The sequence below is a fragment of the Cervus canadensis genome, chromosome X (genome assembly GCF_019320065.1).
Source record: "Cervus canadensis isolate Bull #8, Minnesota chromosome X, ASM1932006v1, whole genome shotgun sequence".
NCBI classification, from domain to species: domain Eukaryota; kingdom Metazoa; phylum Chordata; class Mammalia; order Artiodactyla; family Cervidae; genus Cervus; species Cervus canadensis.
In genome coordinates this window covers 96267764-96291223 of record NC_057419.1, presented here as the reverse complement: position 1 = coordinate 96291223, position 23460 = coordinate 96267764, and the positions used below count along the sequence as shown (strand labels likewise).

The following is a 23460-nucleotide window of genomic DNA, read 5'->3' as shown; positions in this document are numbered from 1 at the left end:
CTGTCAGTAATGGGACAAACCAGGCTGTTAGCATTGCACAGGTGTAGATTATGCAACAGATTGGGTTTTTTATTTATTTATTTATTTTTTCAGTGGGTTTTGTCATACATTGATATGAATCAGCCATAGATTTACAAGTATTCCCCATCCCGATCCCCCCTCCCACCTCCCTCTCCACCCGATTCCTCTGGGTTTAGAGGAAATAACTACAGGGATTTAGGGTGCAAATGAAAAAACATTCCAGATTTTTTTTTTCTATCAAGTAGGTAATCATCGAGGTTTAAAACTACTCTTCCAAGCCACATTTGTTAATTCATAAGCATTTGCTATGCACCTTTAGGGTTAGGAAAAAACAAAAACTGGAATGTGAAGGAGTTTTTAAGAAACCCCCATATTTTCTTTGTTTCTTCTATTAACCAACTTTTAAAATAAAGCTATGGTCTCCCCAGTGGCTCAGTAGGAAAGAATCTGCCCACAATGTATGAAACACAGGAAAAGTAGGTGCAATCTGGTTCAGGAAGATCCTTGGATGAGATAATGGTAATCCACTCTAGTATTCTGTCTGGAGAATTCCATGGATGGAGGAACCTGGTGAGCAACAGCCCGTAGGGTCACAAAGAGTTGGATATGACTAAAATGACTTAGCATAGCATGAGAAAAAAATACATTTTCTAAAAAAAGGCATATCGTTTCCTCTCAGTTGTGTTAATGTATGGGAGCCATATCAAAACACAAATAATCCATAGTAGGGAAAATATAAAATTCATTTAAAGATGACAATGCAATAAATATCAAAATTGCATTAAATACAGTGATGTATCACCAGTAATCTACAATGACCCCAAAGATTAAGTAATGTAGATTCCCCCCCTCCCTGTTCTTGACAATTATGAGAATGACAAGTGACAGGTAAACAACTGATACCTGGAAGTGAATAAAAAAGCCCCCCAAAAGATAGCTAGAGATCAGTATGTACTTAGTCCAATTCGGTTGTACCTTTTTGACTTCAACAGTGCACAATGGTCATCAAAATTCATAGTGATGAATCTGGTGCCCTGTGAGTCCTCAAAGTTCAAATGCCCTTCATTATAAATTTAGGGTGAGTTATTTGATTATTGATTTATTTCTAGTGAATACTTGACATACTACAAAAGGATTTGAGGCAACTTATAATAAATGCTCATATGCAGCAAGGCAGTGAAAAATGAAGTCACAAAGAGATCAGAAGTCAAAGAATTCAAAAACTTTCTTGGGCTACAGACCCCTTTGAAGATCTGATAAAGAGCTATGGAAGCTATGGAACTTTACCTCAGAAAAGTATAGCTATGCAAATAAGCACCACCTTGAAATCTATCCAGTCAATCTGCCTCTGGGTGTCCTTGAACCTCAGGTCAAGAAGCCCTTCTGCAGAGAAAGCAAAATCCTGAGGTAGGATAGTTTATTACACTTGAGCATTGCATGTAGCTCTGAGCTTTTCCTGTCAACTGAGGGTAAAATATAAACACATTGGGCTACAGAGTTCTCAACATCTAAAAAAGGAAGCAGATGAGTTCACAAAATGATAAGTGAAACATAATTTTAAAATGACAGTGTTTATACAGTTTACAAAAGGATTATTTTATAAAGGGTAATCAAGTCACACAAAGGGATGTAGCATAATTTGATGAAATTCTTTGAAAATCAGCCATTGGAAGTAGAATAGCTATGCTAATTGTATTGACTAGCATATAAAATTATCCACAGTGTCTCATTTCCAACCTTTCCGGAAAAGAGAAAATTCACTGTATATGTCTTTCTTTAATGGTAGATTTACCCACCTAATATTATTTGATTAAACTTGACATTAATATAGGACATTAATATAATATATTCCCATGAGCACACACCAGCTGAGCAGCAAGGGAGGCCTAAGGGTATAAAAAGAAACTGAGCTGTGATTAAATATCTGCTATTAATAGGTCATACCATGGAAAACTGGCATGTAGACAGTGGCAAATAATCACTTTAGGTACCCACTGCTTCCAGTTCTGGCATCTACTTTCTCAAAGGCAAATAAATAAAACAATGGTTCTGGTCACAATTATAGACAGGGGCAGTACAGGATAGGGGTTAAGAAAACAGTCTCTGGAATCACAGACTGGTTTTCCACCATTTATTAGCTCTGTATCCATAGACAAAGTCACTAAACTTTCCTGAGTCTCATTTATTTTCTCGTCTATAAAATAAGAATAATAAAAACCTCAATCTCAGGGCTCCTCCTAGACTATACAGGAGTCCTAACGAAGTCTCTGTTTTGTGGGTCTCCTGTCTATATAAGCAATTTGAGTCACCAAAAATCAGCATGCCAGGATCATTCCAGCCATCCAGTCCCACAAAATCCTGTTAACCGGATGCTGTTTGGCTGACAGTAATGATGCTGGCATGCTGCGATTCATGGGGTTGCAAAGAGTCAGACACAACTGAGTGACTGAACTGAACTGAACTGGACTGAATGATACACTTGGCCAACCACCCTACTGGAATTGGTACCTAGTTGTGGGGACCCCAGGAATATCCCATAGGTATGAGTGCTGGAGCTCCTTAGAGGATCTAGTCAACTCCAAGCAGATTACTGTAGAGGACTGGAAATACTCCAAAGGCACAGGGATAGAACAGGAATCCTGCTTGCCCAGGTCCAAGGATAAGATATATCTCATAGGACAGTAGTCCCCAATGTTTTTGGCACCAGGAAGTGGTCTCATGGAAAACAATTTTTCCACAGACCTAGGGGATGAGAGTGATAAGAAATGACTGTAAATACAGATGAAACCACTTACTCACCCACCACTCACCTCCTGCTGTGAAGCCCCGTTCCTAACAGGTTGTGGACCGGTAGAGGGGTACAGGTCCATGGCATGGGGATTTGGGGACCCTTGTCATAGGATCACTGGGAAGATCGAATGAGATAATCTATGTAAAGCACGTGACTCAGTGTCTAGCTCATACTGAGTCCTCAGTATATGTTGGCAATGACTGATTATTGCTCTCATCATTATCAACAATGTTCATTGCATCTCATGCCCAATCTGGTTTTCTTTCAGTGGATGGCTGCATTGACTGGTCAGTGGATCTCAAGACATACATGGCTTTGGCAGGCGAGCCAGTCCGAGTGAAATGTGCCCTTTTCTACAGTTACATTCGTACCAACTATAGCATGGCCCAAAGCACTGGGCTCAGGTTGATGTGGTACAAAAACAAAGATGATTTGGAAGAGCCCATCATCTTTTCAGAGGTCAGGATGAGCAAAGAGGAAGATTCAATATGGTTTCACTCAGCTGAGGCACAAGACAGTGGATTCTACACTTGTGTTTTAAGGTGAGTACTATGTGAAAACATTGTTCAACGTCACAGGTGGTAATCTTGTTTAGGACTGGAGTGTGTAAGGGTGCCTTATGTTATACAGTGGATATATTCTTGACAGGCTGCAGTGCATGTGGAGCTTCTGTAAATTTCATTTTAATTATTTATCAAAACAACATAGCAAGTTCTTATCACATTTTCATAAAGCAAGATTCCCATTTACTGTGTGTACTCATTTAATTCATACAATTTTGCAATTCATTTATTCCCCATCTCCACCCCTTCCCCAGGGTCTTATATAAACCATCTCTGACTTATGATGGATGGTTGGACTTATAATTTTTCAATTTTATGATGGTGCAAAAGTGACACATATTCAACATAAACCACACTTTAAATTTTGAATCTTTTCCATGTTAGCAATATGTGACATGATAATATTTCATGATGCTGGGTAGTAACAGGCAGTAAGTTGCAGCTCTCTGTCAGCCATATGATCATGGGGTAAACAAATGGTATACTTAAAATCACCCTGTACCCATATAACTATTCTGTTTTTCACTTTCAATACATTACATGAAATATTCAATACTTTATTATAAAATAGGCTTTCTTTAGATCATTTTGCCCAATGTGAAATGAAAGTGTTCTGAGTACATTTAAGGTAGACTAGGCTAAACTATGATGTTCAGTACGTTAGGTGTATTAAATGTATTTTGACTTCAGGTATTTTCAACTTGGGTTTCCCAGGTGGCTCAGTGGTAAAGAACCTATCTGCCAATGCAGGAGACGCAGAGATGCAGGTTTGATCCCTGGGTAAGGAAGATCCCCTGGAGAAGGAAATGGCAACCCACTTCATCATTCTTGCATGGGAGATCCCATGAACAGAGGAGCCTGGAAGGCTATAGTCTATGGGGTCGCAAAGAGTAGGACACAACTGAGTGACTAAACAACAGCAACAGTGGGTTTATCAGGCCATAACCCTAATGGTTAATACAGGAAGATCTGTATTAACAAATGTTTTTGTATAGAGCTACTTGGCTCAATGATCTTGATATCTGGCCATGAAAATTACCTAAATTATCATTTAGGTCAGGGTCTCAGCTTTATTGTTGATGGAAAATAGCTTCAAATTCTTCTGGGAGATCTTTTAACAGGTGAGCTTCTGCTGAAATTCTTTGTAGAATTTGCAATGTGAATTTGAGTCTACTGTATCTAAGTATTCAATGTGGGACCCTATAAACATATGGTCCTCCTGTCTTCCTATATAGTATACTAGGAAGATACCACATATACAGTTCCTGTTTGCAAGAAGTTCATAGTGACAGGAAATCAGTTTTTTGGTCAGGAATTCCACAATATATCCTTCCTGCCCTCTCCACCTCCCCTTGTCAGGGTCTAAAATCTCAAATCTCAGATAAAGACTGCATTAAGTGTTGAAGTAGGTAGCTGAGGTGACTTTAAACCCATTTTCAAAACTGCCATTTGATAAGTCTGATCTTGCTCACCAGGGATCTGCATTCTGTTGTTTGATTTTACCTTCTGGGAAATGCAGACCCTTCCATTTTTGTTTCCTGTTACACTTTGTCTAATACCAAAGCTATGTCACCACTTGGAAATTCCTGATGTGGCCTCATTGTTCAAAAGGGCAGGAGAACAGGTGGTATATAAATAGAGAACTTTCTTGATGCCTTAAGAATCACTTTTGAAAAAAAATAACTTTTGTATGTGTGTTGGGAGGAAGTATTGGGGAAACAAGTTTCATCTCTTTGTGGTGGGCAAAAGCCCCAGAATAGTGGCAAAAGTAGCAATCATTCTGATCACAACCTTAGGAATAAGCAGCATTTTTACCTCCTTGGACAGTTCTTGGTGGAACTGAGAAGTGGGTGTAATTTGGCTTCACTCTCTTCTTTAGGGTGCTGTTACTCTCTCCCTGTTTATATCTTCTTCATTCCCTCATTAAATCCTGCCAATGTAAAATAGATAATTTTTCCTCCTGGAATTCAATTTGCTCTGTTTTGTTTTCACAAATTAAATATTTTATTTGCAGAGCATCAGCCAACTACATACAGGTGCTATATTTATAATGAATTACTGAATTAATTACTGCTTACTTCCCCTGCCCTGCTTATTTCTCCAGTCTGGCTCTCTTTCCTCTCTTCCTATTTTCCTTAAAAATATATAACACTCATGTACTCATCTTACCCTTTCCCCTCTCTGATAAATGGTAACAGTCTAGTGTGTACCCTTGCATGCATGTGTGCTAAGTCATTTCACTTGTGTCTGGCTCTTTGCGACCCTATGGACTATAACCTGCCAGGTTCCTCTGTCCATGGGATTCTCCAGGACACTGCAAGAATACTGCAGTGGGTTGCCATGCCCTCCTCCTGAGGATCTTTCCAATCCAGGGATAGAACCCACGTCTCTTACGTCTCCTGCATTGGCAGGAGGGTTCTTTACCACTAGCACCACCTGGGAAGCCCGTATCCTTGAATACCTTCTCCTGATTCTTTTAATTGCACAAGCATATCTACATGGGGATTTTCTCCTGTTTTACAAACTAAAAAGAGAGTTACATATTTCCATGCATTTTCTTTCTGTATTAAAAATATATATTGGAAATATTTCCAAGTCAACTGATAGACAGTGCACTCATCCTTTTAAGTATACACTGTTCTGTGTTGTTCAATAGTCTATGATATCACAATTTAGTCTATCATTTTGCTATTGATGTGCATATATATTTTTCCCTATAAAAAGTGCTGCAACAAAAGCTCCCAACTGGCTTTTAAATATTCTTTAAAATTTTTAGATCAGTTTTAGACTTACAGAATTATTTCAAAGATACTCCAGAAAGTTTCTGTATGCCCTATACCCATTTCCCCTAGTATTAACATTTTCCAGGACTGTGGTACACTTGTTATAACCAATGAGCCAATCATCATTAACTAAAGTCCATATTTTATTCAGATTTCCTCAGATTTTGCTTAATGCCCCTTTTCTGTTCCAGGATTCCATCTGGGAGATCACCTTACATTTAATTGTCATGTCTCCTTAAGTTCCTTTTGGCTGTAGGGGTTTCTCACACTATTCTTGTTTCTAATGACATTGACAGTTTAAATAGTACTATTCAAACATTTTGTAGAATGTCTCTCAAGTCTCAACCTGATAATTTTTCATGCTTATACTGGGGTAATGTGTTTTGAGGAGGAAGAACACAGAGGTAAAATGCATTCTCATCACATCATGTCAAGGGTAGGAAGTATCAGCATGTTTTATCACTGTTTATATTGACCTTGATCATCTGGCTCAAGGTAGTGTTTGTCTTTCTCTACTCTGAAGTTGTTATTTTTCCCCTCCTTTTTCAAACTGTCCTCTTTGGAAGGAAGTAGTTTTTCAATAGTCTATACATAAGAAATGGTAGTTATGCTCCATTTCCTTAAAAGCAAACTATGTACATAAGTGAAAGTGTTAGTCACTAAGTCATGTCTGACTCTTTGCAACCCTGTGAACTGTAGCCTACCAGGCTCCTCTGTCCATGGAATTTTCCAAGTAAGAATACTGGAGTGAGTAGCCATTCCCTTCTCCAGGGGATCTTCCTGATCCATGGATTGAACCCAGGTCTCCTGCATTTCAGGCAGATTCTTTACCATCTGAGCTACCAGGGAAGCCCATCTATATAAAATTATTTAGATTTCTTCTGCATGGGATATTTGTTTTTTTTTCTCCCATTTATTTATTCAATCATTTATTATATCACTATGGACTCATGGAAATTTATATTATACACTGGATAATAATTCAGTGTTACTGTATTTTCTGGGTCAAATTCATCCACCTTTGACCTTTGGAAGTTCTTTCAGTTGGTGCATCTGTCTCTTTGACATAACCTCCTCATTGTTTTGTTGTTGTTGTTGTTGTTGTAATCTGCTTGTTTGTCCTTTATCTCTTCCAAAATGGCATAAGTGAAATAGCTAGAATTTGGGTATAAATAATAAACATATTTTTCAGATCTAGTAGTGATCACTGACTCCAGTCAATTTGGATCATAGACTCCAAATTCAGTCTATGTAGGTGATGTTATGCCATTGCCAAGAGGGTGACATTTATAGTGAAAAAGGCTCTGCATTTGGCAATATCTGTATCACCTAAAATCTTGAATTTGATACTACTTTAAAGTAATTATGTATTATTTTCCTATGCTTTATCAACCTCATTAAAAGTTATTCTACTGATTTCAGTGTGGTTAAAAAATGCACATATGAAATATTTAGTAACATTCTCCAGTCATTTAACTCATATATTTCAGTCAACAAATATTCATTGAGCATGTACTATGGGACTTGCTTTATGCCATACTGCAAGGAAATTTATGTTTTTAGAAACAAAAGTAATTGTCCTAGTCTACCTAAGACACTAAGAATTAGCTTTTATCACCTTCCACCCACCTAACCTACTCCCCACCATGGTAACCAAGAGATTTTCAAGGACCAAACATTTCTCATAATTCAATTCTAGCTTAACTATTGATCTTTGAAAAGTTAAGTGTCAACAAGTTGGTTGCCCAGGTAGTAATTTCTAGGATAGCAGATAGTTTCTTGTAGGAAAAATGAGATCCTGAATCTTAGAGAATTAATTAACTTCAGAAAAGATCCAGATTGTGCAACAGGGTCTTAAGACTGCAGCAATGGCCTCTTCTGTCCTATGTAGGCTAGAGTGTTATGCAGTTAGTTATTTTTTTCCTCCTATTTTGGTCTATAAGTGGGAGTCCCTGATACAGTTATTTTTGTAGCAAATATGTATAAAAGAACACATATATAACCTGAAAATATTATTTTTTAACCTCCACAATTTGATGATCTGCTTATTTTAAAAAACTGTGCATAACTTAAATGACAAAGTAGTATCAATTATCGTTTATTTTTATTGCATTAATAGTAAATTAGACATGCTATAATGTTTAGAATATAACCACATTGTAAAACATTAGCTTTGTAATAATCAGAAATATAATCATTCTATTTTATAATACCTATGTCATTTTCAACTCCAGCTTATTTGCTGAGGGAAAACAGATATTTATAGTTTAGTCAGCAGGATCACCTGCTTGGTAAGAATTAATGGGTTATATTTAATCATTAGAAAACAAGAATTAATTTCAAGTAATCACTGATGAGCTATCTAACACTGGTATTCATTTAGTTCCATTCCTTTTATCATTACATAAGTTCAGTGATCTTCTGTGTTATGATTATTTTGTTGATATCAGTGTTTCAACTTATTGCAGGAGTTGCAAATTCAAAGTCTTTCCAGTGTCCAGCTAGGTAATGTAATGGTTGTGGCAGGTAGGTGATCTGCAACATTTTGGAGTGGTGGAGGCAGTAGTAATCTCCTGGATTATCTCATTTGCATATATTCTCTGGCCACCACCTTGGGCTCACTCTTTCTGTACCACAGTTCCAATAATGTATTAACTCTACCCAGAGCTGCAACTCACTGGTCCCACAATTCTTTCACTATCCACCACTCTCTTCTCAAACTAACAGTTTAAATTCCATGATCAGTCAATTTAATCAATCTCATATATACCCTCTTTTTTCCCTAGACCCTTTCCCCCTTTATCTTACTCACTTGTGAAAACCACAACACTGTATAAATCCAACTCTCCATCTATGCTTGTATTTGTATCCTTCTAGCTGAACTTGACTGAAGGAAACCATATAATGTTTACTGATCTCACTTTAAATTCATCATCATGAACCTCAAATGGATTCTTAATGCTGTCAAATAGTCTTAGTATGTATTACTGGACCATTCAGTCTCCTGTCTTCCTAGATGACTGTTTCACATTGGCTCTTCTCAAGCCTCCAACATCTCCTCCCCTTGTTTCCCATTTTACTGAGAAAAGATTGAGGCAGTTAGGAGAGAACTTTGACTACATCTACCCACCTACTGGTATCTGTACTTCAGGTTTGTTGTCATTGATGGACTGGCAAAGCTCCCATGTAAGACCAGTCACTTCACTAATACATTCGATTCTGACCATTGTTTGGCTACCTGAGGATATCACTGAAGCCATTCTCCCACCTCCCTTATCATGGAATTTTCTATTTCTACTGAATCATTTCCACCAGCATACACACAGGTCAAGGTCTATGCTTCTTAATTCTACTTCCCCTGACAACCACTGCCTCCATTTCTTTGTTTCCATTTGCAGCAAAACTACTTCAAAGAAACTGTTGTCTGCACTCACCATCTTAAGCTCTTTTCCACTAATTCTCTGTTAAACTACATCCATCAGTGAGTGAGGGAGTGAAAGTTGCTCAGTTGTGTCCAACTCTTTGTGACCCCCATGGACTGTAGCCCACCAGGCTCCTCTGTCCCTGGAATTCTCCAGAGAAGAATAATGGAGTTGGTAGCCATTCCCTTCTCCAGGGGATCTTCCCAACCCAGGGATCAAACCTGGGTCTCTTGTATCTCCTGCATCAGCAGATGGATTCTTTATGGTCTGAGCCACCAGGAGAGTCCCTTCCATCAGAATTTTACCTTAACCACTCCACCAAAACTGCAGTCTCCAATGACTACAACAATGCTAAATTCAATGGTCAAGTCAATTTTCACTCCTCTTTTTATAAGACCAGAACATTTAGCACAGTTGACTATACCTTCTTTTTGATACATGTTCTTTACCTGAGTTTCAAAGAGTCACACTCTCCTGTTTTCCCTTTATTTCATCAGTTATCTTTTCTGAAATTCCTTTGCTGACTCCTCATATTTCTCCTGATCTCTTAATGTCAGAGGACTCTTAGGGCCTGGTCCTTAGTTTTTTAATCTTTATTAACACCGTTTCCCTCCATGATCTGTTTATGCAGTCTCATAGTTCTATATACCATCTGCACACTGGTAACTTCAACATGGATACCTTCCAGCCCAGATCTCTCTGCAGAATTTTTTATCCAACAGACTTTCAGCATCTCTACCTACATCAAAACCAATACATCCAAAACTGAACTTCTGATCTTCCTCCTATCTTATCTTTGGGTTCCTAGAAAGTGAATCCTGGGGCAAAAAGTGAATATGTATTAGAGTGTGTGCTGTGTTCTCAGTCACTCGGTCATGTCCAATTCCTTGTGACCCCAGGGACTATAGCCTGCCAGACTCCTCTGTCCATGGCATTTCCTAGGCAAGAATAGTGGAATGGGTTGCCATTTCCTTCTCCAGGGGATCTTTATGACCCAGGGATTGTAATCCCAGGGAAACAGGACCAAGGTAAAAGTAAAGTGAGGCAGTAAAGAAGGAAGGGTATTTTTACATACTTGATCCAGGAGGAGAATAGGAGAACAGTTTCTCTCTCAGCTCCTATCTCCCATTGGTCAATGTATTATTCCACAGGGTCTTAACCTCCTTGACCTTTGGGGATTACATAATCTGTGCCTTCCATTCCACTGCCAGTCCATGCCAAGATCTCTTATCTCTCATCTCTTATCTCTCTTGTTACAATAAACTCCTAATTAGTTTCTCTGCTTTCCTACATGTCTGCCTTCAATCTATTTTTTAAGCTTAACTTTTATTTTATATGGGAGGACAGTTGGGCTTCCATGGTGGGTCAGACGGTAAAAGAATCTGCCTGTAATGTAGGAGACCTGGGTTCAATCCCTGGGTCAAGAAGATCCCCTGGAGAAGGGAATGGCTGCCCACTCCACTATTCTTGCCTGGAGAATTCCATGGACAGAGGAGCCTGGCAGGCTATAGTCCATGGTACCACAAAAAATGGGAAAGTCCCACCTCCACAGTATTTGAAATCATCTTTTCCCACATAAGGCAGCTGCCGAGAAACCTCTCTCATCACTCCTCATTCTCATTCCCAACTAAAAAACACCTTAGAATGCATTTTCCTCTTTTGTCCTCTTTCATCTTCTATCTCTTGGTGGTTTTTTTTTTTTTTCTTTGCAAGAAGCCCTTGTTCCCCTTTGTAATATAACCTAAATAAACTCAGATTGTTCTTTGCAATTTCTTTCAGCTCTTTCTGCCCATTACACCTATTTTTTCACAGAAAAAGCCCTGAAAATGATCTGGAACACAGAATCTCTGTAGAAGTTTCTGGCTTTGGAGAGGCCTTTTCAGCCAAAAAGAGGATTGTTTTTTGAGGGCAGAGAGAAGTAGAGACCTGCTAACTTCATGTCTTTTATTCTATCACACATGAGAGGAAGCAAAAAGTACTGTAAGAAATAAAATAGTAGTAGAAAGTAAGAAAAAACAACTTTTGACTTATAGAATTATGATGTTTGAGATGGTGCTTGAGGGTCTTAATCAGGTGGCAATAGTATAGGAATTACCAGGCAGGTTAAGCAATGTTTAAGAGCAAGGAGGCAGTAAAACATGACCTATGTGCAGAGAAAAACAGGGATGTCAGTGTGACTGGAACCAGCATTTATCAAGGCTTTTGTTCTATATGTGAACACAATAACACTTAGTTTATGGAGGTTTCAGATATATTTTTGGAATGTGAGACTTTAAGACATTGACCAGTTCTTAGAAAATAAGATAAAGGACAGAACTAATGATCACCTTACCATGCAGTCAGATAACACTGCATGTTTTTAGCAGGTGATGTTTCCACGGAGAAAATGTATATTTATTTTTTTTCTTTCCTCTTTTTTTTTCTTTTGTTTTTATTTTTTAAATTATGAAAGTATGATAACATATTTATAGAAGACTTGGAAAATACAGAACTAAGTTACATATATTTATATGTAAATATAAAGTTACATATATATGCATATATTACATAAGTTACATATATAAAATTTACATATGTATACATACATATATAAAATCAGTATATATTGAAGAACTGACTCAATGTAAAAGACCCTGATGCTAGTAAAGATTGAAGGTGGGAGGAGAAGGGGACAACAGAAGATGAGATGGTTGGATGGCATCACAGACTCGATGGACATGAGTTTCACTAAGCTCTGGGAGTTGGTGATAGACAGGGAAGCCTGGGGTGCTGCAGTCCATGGGGTCGCAGAGAGTGCGGACTTGACTGAGTGACTGAACTGAACTGAACGAGTGCATGTTACAGTTATTTTTTATATAGGTAAATTAAGATTTTTGGTTGGAGGTTTAATATCAGTCTCAAAAGTTAGTAGAATGAATATACAGAAAAGTAGAGGGAAAATATACAGAAAAGTAGATCTGAAAAGCACCATGAACCAATTCAACATAATTAAGATTTATACAATGAGAAAATGTGTATTTAAGAGGAATAAATTCCCTTCTCTGATTCAACCCTTATTAACAAAGGAGATGCTGCTGACCTCAGTATTATCAGTAAAAACATGCACTCCAGGTAGTTTTCTCAACAATTGGAATGAATTCATACGACACCATCCCCACTCTCTCACCACCCTGAAGAATGATCTACCTTGGCAAGGTAGCTGGTTAATTTTCAATGAGTACAGTCTCTATCCATGGCTATGAGGTGGAAAAAAGCCAAGGAGGATGGTGGTGCATAGTTCCACTACAGGGCCTTTATCTCAATAAAATGAGACCCAGATTAACACGAAGCTACACGTATTAATTTCCAGACTAGATCATACTCTTCGCCGATAATAAGGCAATATACCCTTATTTAGGTTCAGAGGTGGTATATGCATATTTTCATTTTTCAGCCCCATTACCCTGACCCTCCCAAAGCCTTCCTCTGACTCCCTGTAAAGGAGAGTATTTTGGCCAGATTTCATATTTACATTCACCTCTTTTACTCTCAGGCTTTCCTGGTGGCACAGTGGTAAAGAATCCGCCTACCAGTGTAGTAGACGAGGGTTCAATCCCTGGGTTGGGAAGATCCCCTGGAGAAGGGAATGGCAACCCACTCCAGTTTTCTTGACTGGAAGATACCAGTGAGAGAGGAGCCTTGAAGGCTATGGTCCAGGGGGTCACAAAGAGTCGGACTTGACTTAGCATCTGAGTACACAACACTTTCACTCTCAGGCGAGATCTATCTCTCTCTATGTCTATCTACCTCTATAAATGCCTTTCCCTCTCTCTTTCTCTATCCCTTTTTCCCTCCCTCCCTCTCTCTGTATCTTATCTCTTCCTTTTCTGAGTCTAAAACTTACCCTGAACTACAACTCCCCCCACACACATATACACACAGATTCTACAAATATAGAGGACACTTTCCATACATATGGGTCGCTGATTTACTGGCTGTAACCCTCAGATCACTAGGGTCTGGGGATTTTTATTTTGGTTGCATGAAACCTTTTCTTTTTCTAATATGTTAAGTCTTGCCAATAGAAACAGAAATAGACAGCAGGGAGGCACTTATTATGAGATGACAGTGCAGAGAATGATGCTTTGAATGACAATGTTCTATAGCATGGTACAAGGTCACAGAAATTTCTAAACTTTAAGGCATGTAGGGAAATTTCCCATTAGATAGCATTGTTGTATACACAATCTGGTAAACTTTCGAGTTTGATCCCACTTGACATAAAACAAAGATTGAAAAGCACTGTTGTTTCTAAATAAAATGTGACTTATTTTTTACTTCGCATCATTTTAGAGACAGGTGTAGTCAAGTTTGACTTCTCTACGTTTGCTACTTTGCTTCCCTTTTGCTACTTTGCTTGCCATTTTCTCAAGTCCAGAGATGATCACTACTGTATTTCTAGACATAAAAATCACTGACTTTGGCCAAACACTTGGCACCTATGAAATTTCTATTTCCTTCACTTGTTCACTGAGGCTGGGTCTTTCTTGTGTGTACGTGCTCTGTCACATCCAACTTGTGAGCCTATGGACTGCAGCTCACCAGGTCCCTCTGTCCATGTGATTTCCCAGTAAGAATACTGGAGTGGGCTTCCATGCCCTCCTCCAGGGGATCTTCCCAACTCAGGGACTGAACCCTATGTTTCTGATTTCTCCTGCATTGGCAGGTGGATTCTTTACTACTGTGCCACCTGGGGTCTTTCTTGAAGCAGCATCATTTTTATAGCTCTTACTCTCGAGCTGCTCATCTAAGAACTGCTAGCCCAAGGGCTCAAAAGCCAAGTCATATCACCTCTGTTGGATGTGTTGAGGATATTTAGTGATAGATGTGGAATTAACTTCAGTTTATTAAATCCTTTCCTCTGTATGTACAGAGAGAGAGAAGAACCTTTATATTGAGTGTGAAACACAAAATCTTGAAAGTCAGTATATTTCTCTTAATCCTATCAAACATAAAACCCAAATCCCAACAAACCAAATCATTTACTGAAAAAAAGTAAGTTATGAAAACAATGTGTATTACCAAAGTTAAGTGTCTGGTACCCCTCTGGAACCACTCACCTTCCTTTCCAGTATCCCCTCCTAGGTTCCTATTGCAATGCCTTTTGATTTTCTTTCATTTGGGCCCAGTTTGGCCCACTGGGAAACAGGATGTCATCTTTTCTTTCTCCTTCCCCATTCTACTTGTGGAAGTGATCCCTAAATATGCTATTGTTCAGAAGCCCACACTCCCGTCCTGACCTCCTCTCCTTACTCACTCTCAGGTCTCTAGTCTAAGGTGTACATAGGCAAGAGCCCTCTTGATTTCCCACCCCTTTGTGACAGAGATCAGTGTCTGCTCTCTCCTCCTGTCTCAAAGGAAGAGGTGGCCTTTCCAAGCCTACCCAAGCCAGTAAATTAACTTTATTTTTTCTTATATCTGTGAACATTTATCTTACTTTCCTAACACAGAGGTATATAAAGAAACAAAAGCCCTCTATCATACTGTCCCTACCCTACTCTATTTTTCTGGATAAAAAAAGTTTTTCCAGAGCATTTCTATGCTTACATAAATCCTACACACACACACACACACACACACACGTGTGTATGTCTGATACATATGCACACAGAATAATTTGGGGAGTAATTTTGTTTCACTTAAGGTACCATCATTTTTTTTTTCTTAAATAGTGCACTGAACATGTCTCCAATATAGTATGCAGATCTACTTCATTCTCTTACATATTTCTTGCATGTTCAAGCTTTCTGCAGCTATCTCCTTCCCCATGGCCCAAGTTTCTCTGGTATTCAAAGAACTCTCGCAGTCTTGTATCCCACACACGTCACTCCTTCCCTTCATAGTTAAACGTCCTCGAAGAAGAGCCCCTCTCACTGAGCACTTCCTCACTTCCACTCACTCCTCAGTCCTTGCGATTGGGCTTCTACCCCCACCCCCACCCAGACTGGCTCAAAGATCAGACATGGCCAAACCCATTGAACACTTTTCATGTCACAGTACCCCACTCCCTGGAGCCCTGGGCACTGCTAAACACACTGCCCTTGCAACTCTTTTCCCCCTGTTTCAACTACTCCTAAGTATTTCATTGCCTCCATGGTTCCCAACCAGGGGTGAATTTGTTCTCCTGTGAACATGTGGAGACATCCTTGATCATTACAATCTCTTCTGGCGGTGTGGGGTGTGCTACTGGCATCTAGTGGGTAGAGGCCAGGGATTCTGCCAAACATCCTGTAATTCACAGGACACCCCCGGAGATGAGATATCTACATCATCATCAGATGACAGCCAGTTGCACTGTCAGGAGTGCTGAAACTGTGAAATTCTACCCTCCACACACATGCTCAGTTGTGTCCGACTTTTTGTGACCCTATGGACTGTAGCCCACCAGGTTCCTCTGTCCATGGGATTCTCCAGGCCAGAATACTGAAGTGGGTTGCCACCTCCGCTAGGGGATCTTCCTGACCCAGGGGTTGAACCTACTTCTCCTTCATCATCTGCATTGGCAGGCAGGTTCTTTACCACTAAGCCACCTGGGAAGCCCCAAATTCTACCCTATGAGGATATAAACAAGCCCAAGAAGGTTTCTGTCAAGTGAAAGCCTTTTAATAACTAGCTAGGGATCTGGCCACAGACCCTGGTAACAATTATGCACATCTGCCCCCAAAGGAGACAACCAAGAGTCACATCCAGCTGCTGTAGAAATGTCCCAGGGTTAGTTTAGGGTCATAAAAAGTTTCAGTCTTTAGGTTCACAGTCCCCAGTGAATGTTCAGGGCTCTTCCAGTTGTGCCTCAGTCTGGTCCAGGTATAACTCCTCAACATCATTCCACCTGTGGGCTAAACCATACATTTAGTTCACCTCAGCACAGCTTACCGTTATCAGAGAGGCAAATACATACCATCCTCCCCCTCCCCCTTTTACACCCTCCCTCTGGAAATTGATTTCCCATCAGGGTGGGTTCTATTATGCATTTCTGAATTTACTAGGACCTTTGTAGCCAGACTCCCCTCCCACTGTAATCTGGTGATGGGGGAGAAAAAAAAAATCCCAGGATTTTTTGGTCCTTTGGTCAGTGGTCCAGACCAGCAAACCCTCCAGGCACTATCAGTTGTTGACTCACCTTGGCAGTGGCACAAGGTCCCTGTTCAGGTCTGCCTGTCCTGAGTTGGAAGTGGGGACTGGCGAGGATTCTCCTGTCATGAGGCTGAACGACAACGAGGACAGTCCTTGTCTGCAGCTGGTGCTGGCATCCTCTGTATGAAGCCCTGAGGGATTCCTTTAGGATTGGTGAATCTCTGCCCTGTTGTAAACCCGGGGTCAACCCCAGGACTGCTTTAATTGTTTCTCAAATAACTTGCTCAGAACATGAATGAGCTTCTTGTTCCGTTCATTCCTGGAGACTTGGGATGCAGGAATCCCCACTACCCATAACTCTCTGATGCACCTAACCAACCAGTTCCAACATTTTCTTTGATGGTTTACAGTTTGCAACTTCTCTTCTGGCATAAATTTCTGGCTTGACAAAAATCTGGTTGCCCAGAACAAGAACCTGCTCAAGTTAGCTTAAAGAAAAGAGGATTGCTGTGAAGTGGCTTTTCACTCAGCACAACAGCAGGAAGTGGAAGAGTGGTCAGGCTGTCAGTCTCCATCTCTGGGGTCACAGGATTAACTCTTCTCTACTTCTCTGTGCCTCCCTGCTCCCTGGGCCCTCATAGTGTCATTCTCTAAAGGACACTTGGTCTCTGTAAAGCATGTGATTCTGTTCCCCCAGTCACGGCCAGGCCTCAGCTGTGGCCTCCGTGTTCATGGCTCTGACTTTGACCCTGACTCCCAGTGACCCACTGCTTCAGTGCCCAACACTATCTGGACTATGGAATCAGCCTCTATTCAGATTCTCAGACTATTTGGCTCAACATGCGTCAAATGTCTACTCCTCCTCCAAACATGTACAGCCTAGTGAAGGGAGGGGTAATGCAGGGAGTTGGGGTGCTGTATACTGGCTGCTCAGGTCCACCAGATACTAGTTTTGGGAAAAGAAATACAAACAGAAGCTGCAGCAGTTCTAGGGTGCCGAATGCTAGTGGTCTGGAATACAAAGGGCATCATCAAAACAAGTCTTTTTCTCTATATATCTCTCTCCCCTTACCTTCCCCAGTCACTATCCCATACCTTCTCTCCCACCCCTTTCCCCTCCTCTCTCACAACTCCTTTCCCCCATTTAACCACCCACCCTTTCTCTCTACTCTTCCCAAGCCCCCTTACCCCCCTTCCCCTCCTTCTGAAACCTGATCTCCCATCAGGTAAGTTTCTATTCTGTTTCACATTTCTGAATCAAGGGTTCTGTAGCCAGATATCTCTCCCACAGCGGAAGCAAATTTTCTGCCTTGAAAAATTCAGGGCTTTACACCAAGGGCAGTTCCAATCCCCTGGCCTTCGAAATGCTGTAGGTTTTCTCTGCTGATGGGGATCAGAGTCACTCCTATTTCTGGTGGGTTCTTGAGGGTCTATTCCCCAGGCCCCCCCATTAGACCACAAGCTAAAATCAAAGGGCCTGCAATGGGGAGATGCTTGAGCTGGAGCTCCTGCTGTGACCAATGCTGCTGGTGAGGATGATGTGCTTGGGGACAGTGTGAGTGTGGATGGTGTGGGTGCATCTGGAAAAGGAGATGAGGAGCATGAGTATGAGTATGTGAATGAGGCAGGGAGCTGGACAGGAAGGGTCCCTGGTGAGGCTGTATACACGGACTTGGTTGTTTTAAATAGATAACGCCTGGCTGTTTCCACGGACCTGTGATCTCCCTTCCTTTGCCCACCAGAAGTGTGATTTTTCTGGTCTACAATTCCGAGAAACTGCATAATGTCTACAACCATCTCCTCTGCTGCCTGCTCAGCTTCCTCCGCCCCCACAGCTCCTGCCCCTTCTGCATCCTCCTGTCTTCCTCCTCCTGTGGCTTCAGAAGTGGCAGCATGAGTAGCAGTGGCCCCTGCCTCCTCCTCTTCCTCTTCACTGGTTCCTTCTGTCTCAGCCCCACTGGCAGTGGCCGTGGCCAGACCTGGCCCCTTGGCAGCTCGTTCCTGCAGAGACTCCAGCTCCTGGAGGAAGTGAAGAGAGTTGAGACCTGTAACGGAGGCGGGCGAGGCCGGGGCTGGGACTGGGGGCTGGGGCGGGAAGCAGGGCGGGGACCAAGTAATCTTACTGCCTGGAAGAGCTTCCACCTCAGCTGATCCCTTTCCTTCCGCATCTTCTCCAGGTTGGCCTGCATTTGTTGCAGCCGGAAGGCTGTTTCCTTGCATTCTACCTCATGCTGTGCCACGAACAACTTCAGGTCTGAGGCCAAGGCATGTGCGGCCGACTTGTGCAGCCCAGCTAAGTCGTGCAGCCACTGCACCCTGTGCCCGTGTAACTGGCTCTCTCTGCAGGCAAAACGCACACACAGGGCCAGGCTGCCCCAAGCACAGGCCTCTCTGGCCTGGCTGGGCACCTGACGGTCCTCTAGGATGGCCCTGAACTTGTCCTCCACATTCTCCCAGGACAGAGAGAGATTCTCGAGGTAGAACTCCGGGCCTTTCGCGTGCCTGGACATTCTCTCGTTGATGAAAGCCATCACTTGACCATGCCAGAAACCACTACTTGGGTCTTCAGGTTTCAAGGCCATGATGACTGAGTGCCTTTGGCACTTTGCTGGCTCTGCGGGGATGAATCAATCAGTCCTCTCCCTCCCCGCCCCCATCCTCTTCTCTGCTTGCCGCCCCCCACCCCGCCGCCAACCTCACAAACTCCTAAAGACCCTATACCCTGCCCTAGGACACCTCCCACCAAGCCTCTCCTCCTGTCAGTGGGAGTGCAGCCCAAACAAAACCACTTACCACAGCAAAATAAATGATTTTGATCTCTATCTCCCTCCCTTCCTGAGGGCTCTGAAGGAAGAAAGGCTCCTACAGACCCTTCACCGTGTTTACCTTTGGACTGTTCCAACTTCCAGAAGTGGCAGGGGTGGGAGAGGTGTGTGAGGAAGATTTTTCCCCTCCTCCAGGATGTGAGGGAAACTCCGGTACTTTTGAAAGTCTTTGAAGTCATGGAGAAACAGGAGTGGTCAGAAAAGACTCATAACCAAGAACATAAAGCGCTTGTACTCGAGTATCAAAATTCTCAACCCCCCACCATGATGGTTTGTCCTGCTCATGAGACCCGCCCCTAGTACTGAAAGAATATTCTACAACCGGAAACAGCTCCAGCTTTTCAGTAGCCTCTCGCACCGCCCCCCGCCCACTCAAGATTCTGTACCTCCCGTTATAGACACAGCAAAATTCTGATACTTGGTTAGCAAACTTTTTATTGTTATTATTATTATTATTATTATTAAGGGCTATGTAGTAATTATTTGAGACTTTGTAGGCAAAGAACCTCTGTCTCAACTACTTGTAACACAAAAGCAATCATAAGTAATACTTGAAGAAGTAGCTCTGTTCCAGCAAAACTTTATGTACAAAAAGTGACAACTGGTAGGATTTGGTCTGTCGTTTGCCAACTCCTGATCTAGATTCATGTTTCCTGTGTGTTCCAAAGATATCTCAAATCCAAAGGTTCGTAAGTCAACTTTTCTCCTAAGAAACAATTCTTTATATTCCTATGTTGTTCAGTAAAGAGACGTTGAAATCACTAATACCACCTCCCTTTAATAAGAATCAAATCAGTCTCCAAGACTTATTGCTAATACCTCAGATGTCAAACTTTTTTTGACATCCATTCACATTTAGGGGGTGTCACTGTTGCTTTTTAAATAATCTGCCTGGATTCTATTTCTAATTTCTAATATCTTCCTAATGTTTCCTATGATCATATTGCTTTCCAGCTTTAAAAACATTTAAATGAATTCCTGTGACAAATTCCTTGGCCTGACATTAGGGTCTCATCTCAGGCTACCTTTATTATGAAGTTAGCTCTCTCTAGTCTCTTCTCTATCATTATTTGTATACCCAAGGGACTAGCAATGCAGGGATACATTTGTTGTGGGTTTTAATTTATTTTTCCATCTGAAAAATCAGATGTTTGTTACTTGTTATCTGGGCATTATGTTCTGTGCTGTGAACTACTTTGAAAAAGACATTTATTCTTTAAGGGTCTTATACCAGATAGTGACTGAGAAAAGATGATCAATCAGGTGTTAAAGTATTGCTTAAGAAGGTAGTTAAGTACCAGCGGTATAAATCCCAGTGTTTTAGGTCTTGTTTAAAATGTTATCTTGTGTCTTCTTTCCATTTAAATATGTATATTTTAATTATCAACCCTTAGTGGGAAGTGTTCATGTTTTTGCTTGTGCTTGAGGGACTTCTGCAGAAACAGCATTCAAAATATAATGTGGAAATAGGAAGGGTGGGGAATGGGGAGATACTGGAGTCAAAGAGACCCATTAGGGAGATGCTCAGTCAGTTTGGTTGCTCAGTCATGCCTGGCTTTTTTGTGACCCCATGGACTGCAGGACTCCAGGCTTCCCTGTCCATCAACAACCCCCAGAGCTTACTCAAACTTGTGTCCATCCAGTTGATGCCACCCAACCATTTCATCCTCTGCCATTCCCTTCTCCTGCCTTCGATCTTTCCCAGCATCAGGGTCTTTTCAAATGAGTTGGTTCTTCACATCAAGTGGCCAAAGTATTGAAGCTTCAGCTTCGGCATTAGTCCTTCCAATGAATATTCAGGGATGAATTCCTTTAGGATTGACTGGCTGGATCTCCTTGCAGTCCAAGGGACTCTCAAGAGACTTCCCCAACACCACAGTTCAAAAGCATCAACACTTCAGCACTCAGCTTTTTTATGGTCCAACTCTCACATCCATACATGACTACTGGAAAAACCATAGCTTTGACTAGATGGACCTTTGTTGGCAAAGTAATGTCTCTGCTTTTAAATATGCTGTCTAGGTTGGTCAAAGGTTTTCTTCCAAGGAGCAAGTGTCTTTTAATTTCATGGCTGCAGTCACCATCTGTAGTGATTTTGGAGCCCCCCAAAATAAAGTATGTCACTGTTTCTGTTGTTTTCCCATCTATCTGTATTTAAGTGATGGGTCTGGATGCCATTATCTTTGTTTTTTGAATGTTGAGTTTTAAGCCAGCTTTTTAACTCTCCTCTTTCACTTTCATCAAGAGGCTCTTCAGTTCCTCTTTGCTTTCTGCCATAAGGGTGGTGTCATCTGCAAATCTGAGGTTATTGATATTTCTCCCTGCAACCTTGATTCCAGTTTGTGCTTCATCCGGCCTGGCATTTTGCATGATGTACTCTGCATATAAATAAGCAGGGTGACAGTGTACAGCCTTGACGTACTCTTTTCCCAATTTGAAAGCAGCCCATTGTTCCATGTCCAGTTCTAGCTGTTGCTTCCTGACCTGCATACAGAATTCTCAGAAGGCAGTTAATGTGGCTGGGTATTCCTATCTCTTTAAGAATTTTCCACAGTGTGCTGTGATCCACACAGTCAAAGGCTTTGGCATAGTCAATAAAGCAGTAGTAGATATTTCTCTGGAACTCTCTTGCTGTTTAGATGATCCAACAGATGTTGGCAATTAGATCTCTGGTTCCTCTCCCTTTTCTAAATCCAGCTTGAACATCTGGAAGTTCTTGGATCACATACTGCTGAGGTCTGGCTTGGAGAATTTTGAGCATTTCTTTGCTATCAGGTGAGATGACTGCAATTGTGTGGTAGTTTGAACATTCTTTGGCAATGCCCTTCTTTGGGATTGGAATGAAAACTGACCTTTTCCAATCTTGTGGCCACTGCTGAGTTTTCCAAATTTGTTGGCATATTGAGTGCAGCACTTTCACAGCATCATCTTTTAGGACTTGAAATAGCTCAGTTGGAACTCCATCACCTCCACTAGCTGTGTTCATAGTGATGCTTCCTAAGGCCCACTTGGCTTCAAACTCCAAGATGTCTCTTGCTCTAGCTGATTAATCACACCATTGTGGTTATCTGTCATTAAGATATTTTTTGTATAGTTCTTCTGTGTATTCTTGCCACCTTTTCTTAATATCTCCTCCTTCTGTTAGGTCCATACTGTTTTTGTCTTATATTGTGCCCACCTTTGCATAAAATGCTCCCTTGGTATCTCTGATTTTCTTGAAGAGATTTCTTCTCTTTCCCATTTTGTTGTTTTCCTCTATTTCTTTGCATTTCATTGATCCCTGAGGAAGGCTTTCTTATTTCTCCTTGTTATTCTTTGGAACTCAGTGTTCATATGGGCATATCTTTACTTTTGTGCTTTGCCTTTAGCTTCTCTTTTTTTCCTCAGCTCTTTTTAAGGCCTCCTCAGACAACCAGTTTGCCTTTTTGCATTTGTTTTTCTTGGGGATGGTCTTGATCACTGCCTCCTGTACAGTGTCACTAACCTCCATTCATAGTTTGAGGCACTCTATCAGACCTAATCCCTTGAATCTATTTGTTACTTCCACTGTATAATCATAAGAGATTTTATTTAGGCCATACCTGAATGGTCTAATGTTTTCCCCTACTTTCTTCAATTTAAGTCTGAATTTTGCAATAAGGAGTTCATAATCTGAGCCATAGTCAACTCCGGTCTTGTTTTTGCTGACTATGTAGAGCTTATCCATCTTTGGCTGCAAAGAATGTAATCAGACTTATTTCAGTATTGACCATCTGGTGATGTCTATGTGTAGAGTCGTCTCAAGTTATTGGAAGAGGGTGTTTGCTATGACCAGTGTGTTCTCTTAGCAATACTCTGTTAACCTTCGCCCTGTTTCATTTTGTTGTCTAAGACCAAACTGGCCTGTTACTCCAGGTATCTCTTGACTTCCTACTTTTGCATTCCAGTCCCCTATGATGAAAA

General features: G+C 41.1%; 2 protein-coding genes across 2 annotated transcripts in view; one reads left to right on the top strand and one right to left on the bottom strand.

Annotated features, from left to right (window-relative positions):
- Positions 1-23460, top strand: part of IL1RAPL2 (interleukin 1 receptor accessory protein like 2) — a 1253914-nt gene that overhangs the window by 655463 nt on the left and 574991 nt on the right. The window contains exon 3 of the mRNA XM_043459580.1: positions 3081-3354. Within this exon, the coding sequence (XP_043315515.1) occupies positions 3081-3354 (274 nt within the window). The remainder of the gene's footprint in view (positions 1-3080; positions 3355-23460) is intronic.
- On the bottom strand, positions 17937-19275 carry LOC122435418 (testis-expressed protein 13A-like). The gene is made up of 2 exons (XM_043459579.1): positions 18817-19275; positions 17937-18712 (listed from the first exon to the last, which is right to left on the bottom strand). The coding sequence occupies exons 1-2, from the start codon at positions 19273-19275 to the stop codon at positions 17951-17953; spliced, it is 1221 nt and encodes a 406-aa protein (XP_043315514.1). The 3' UTR covers positions 17937-17950.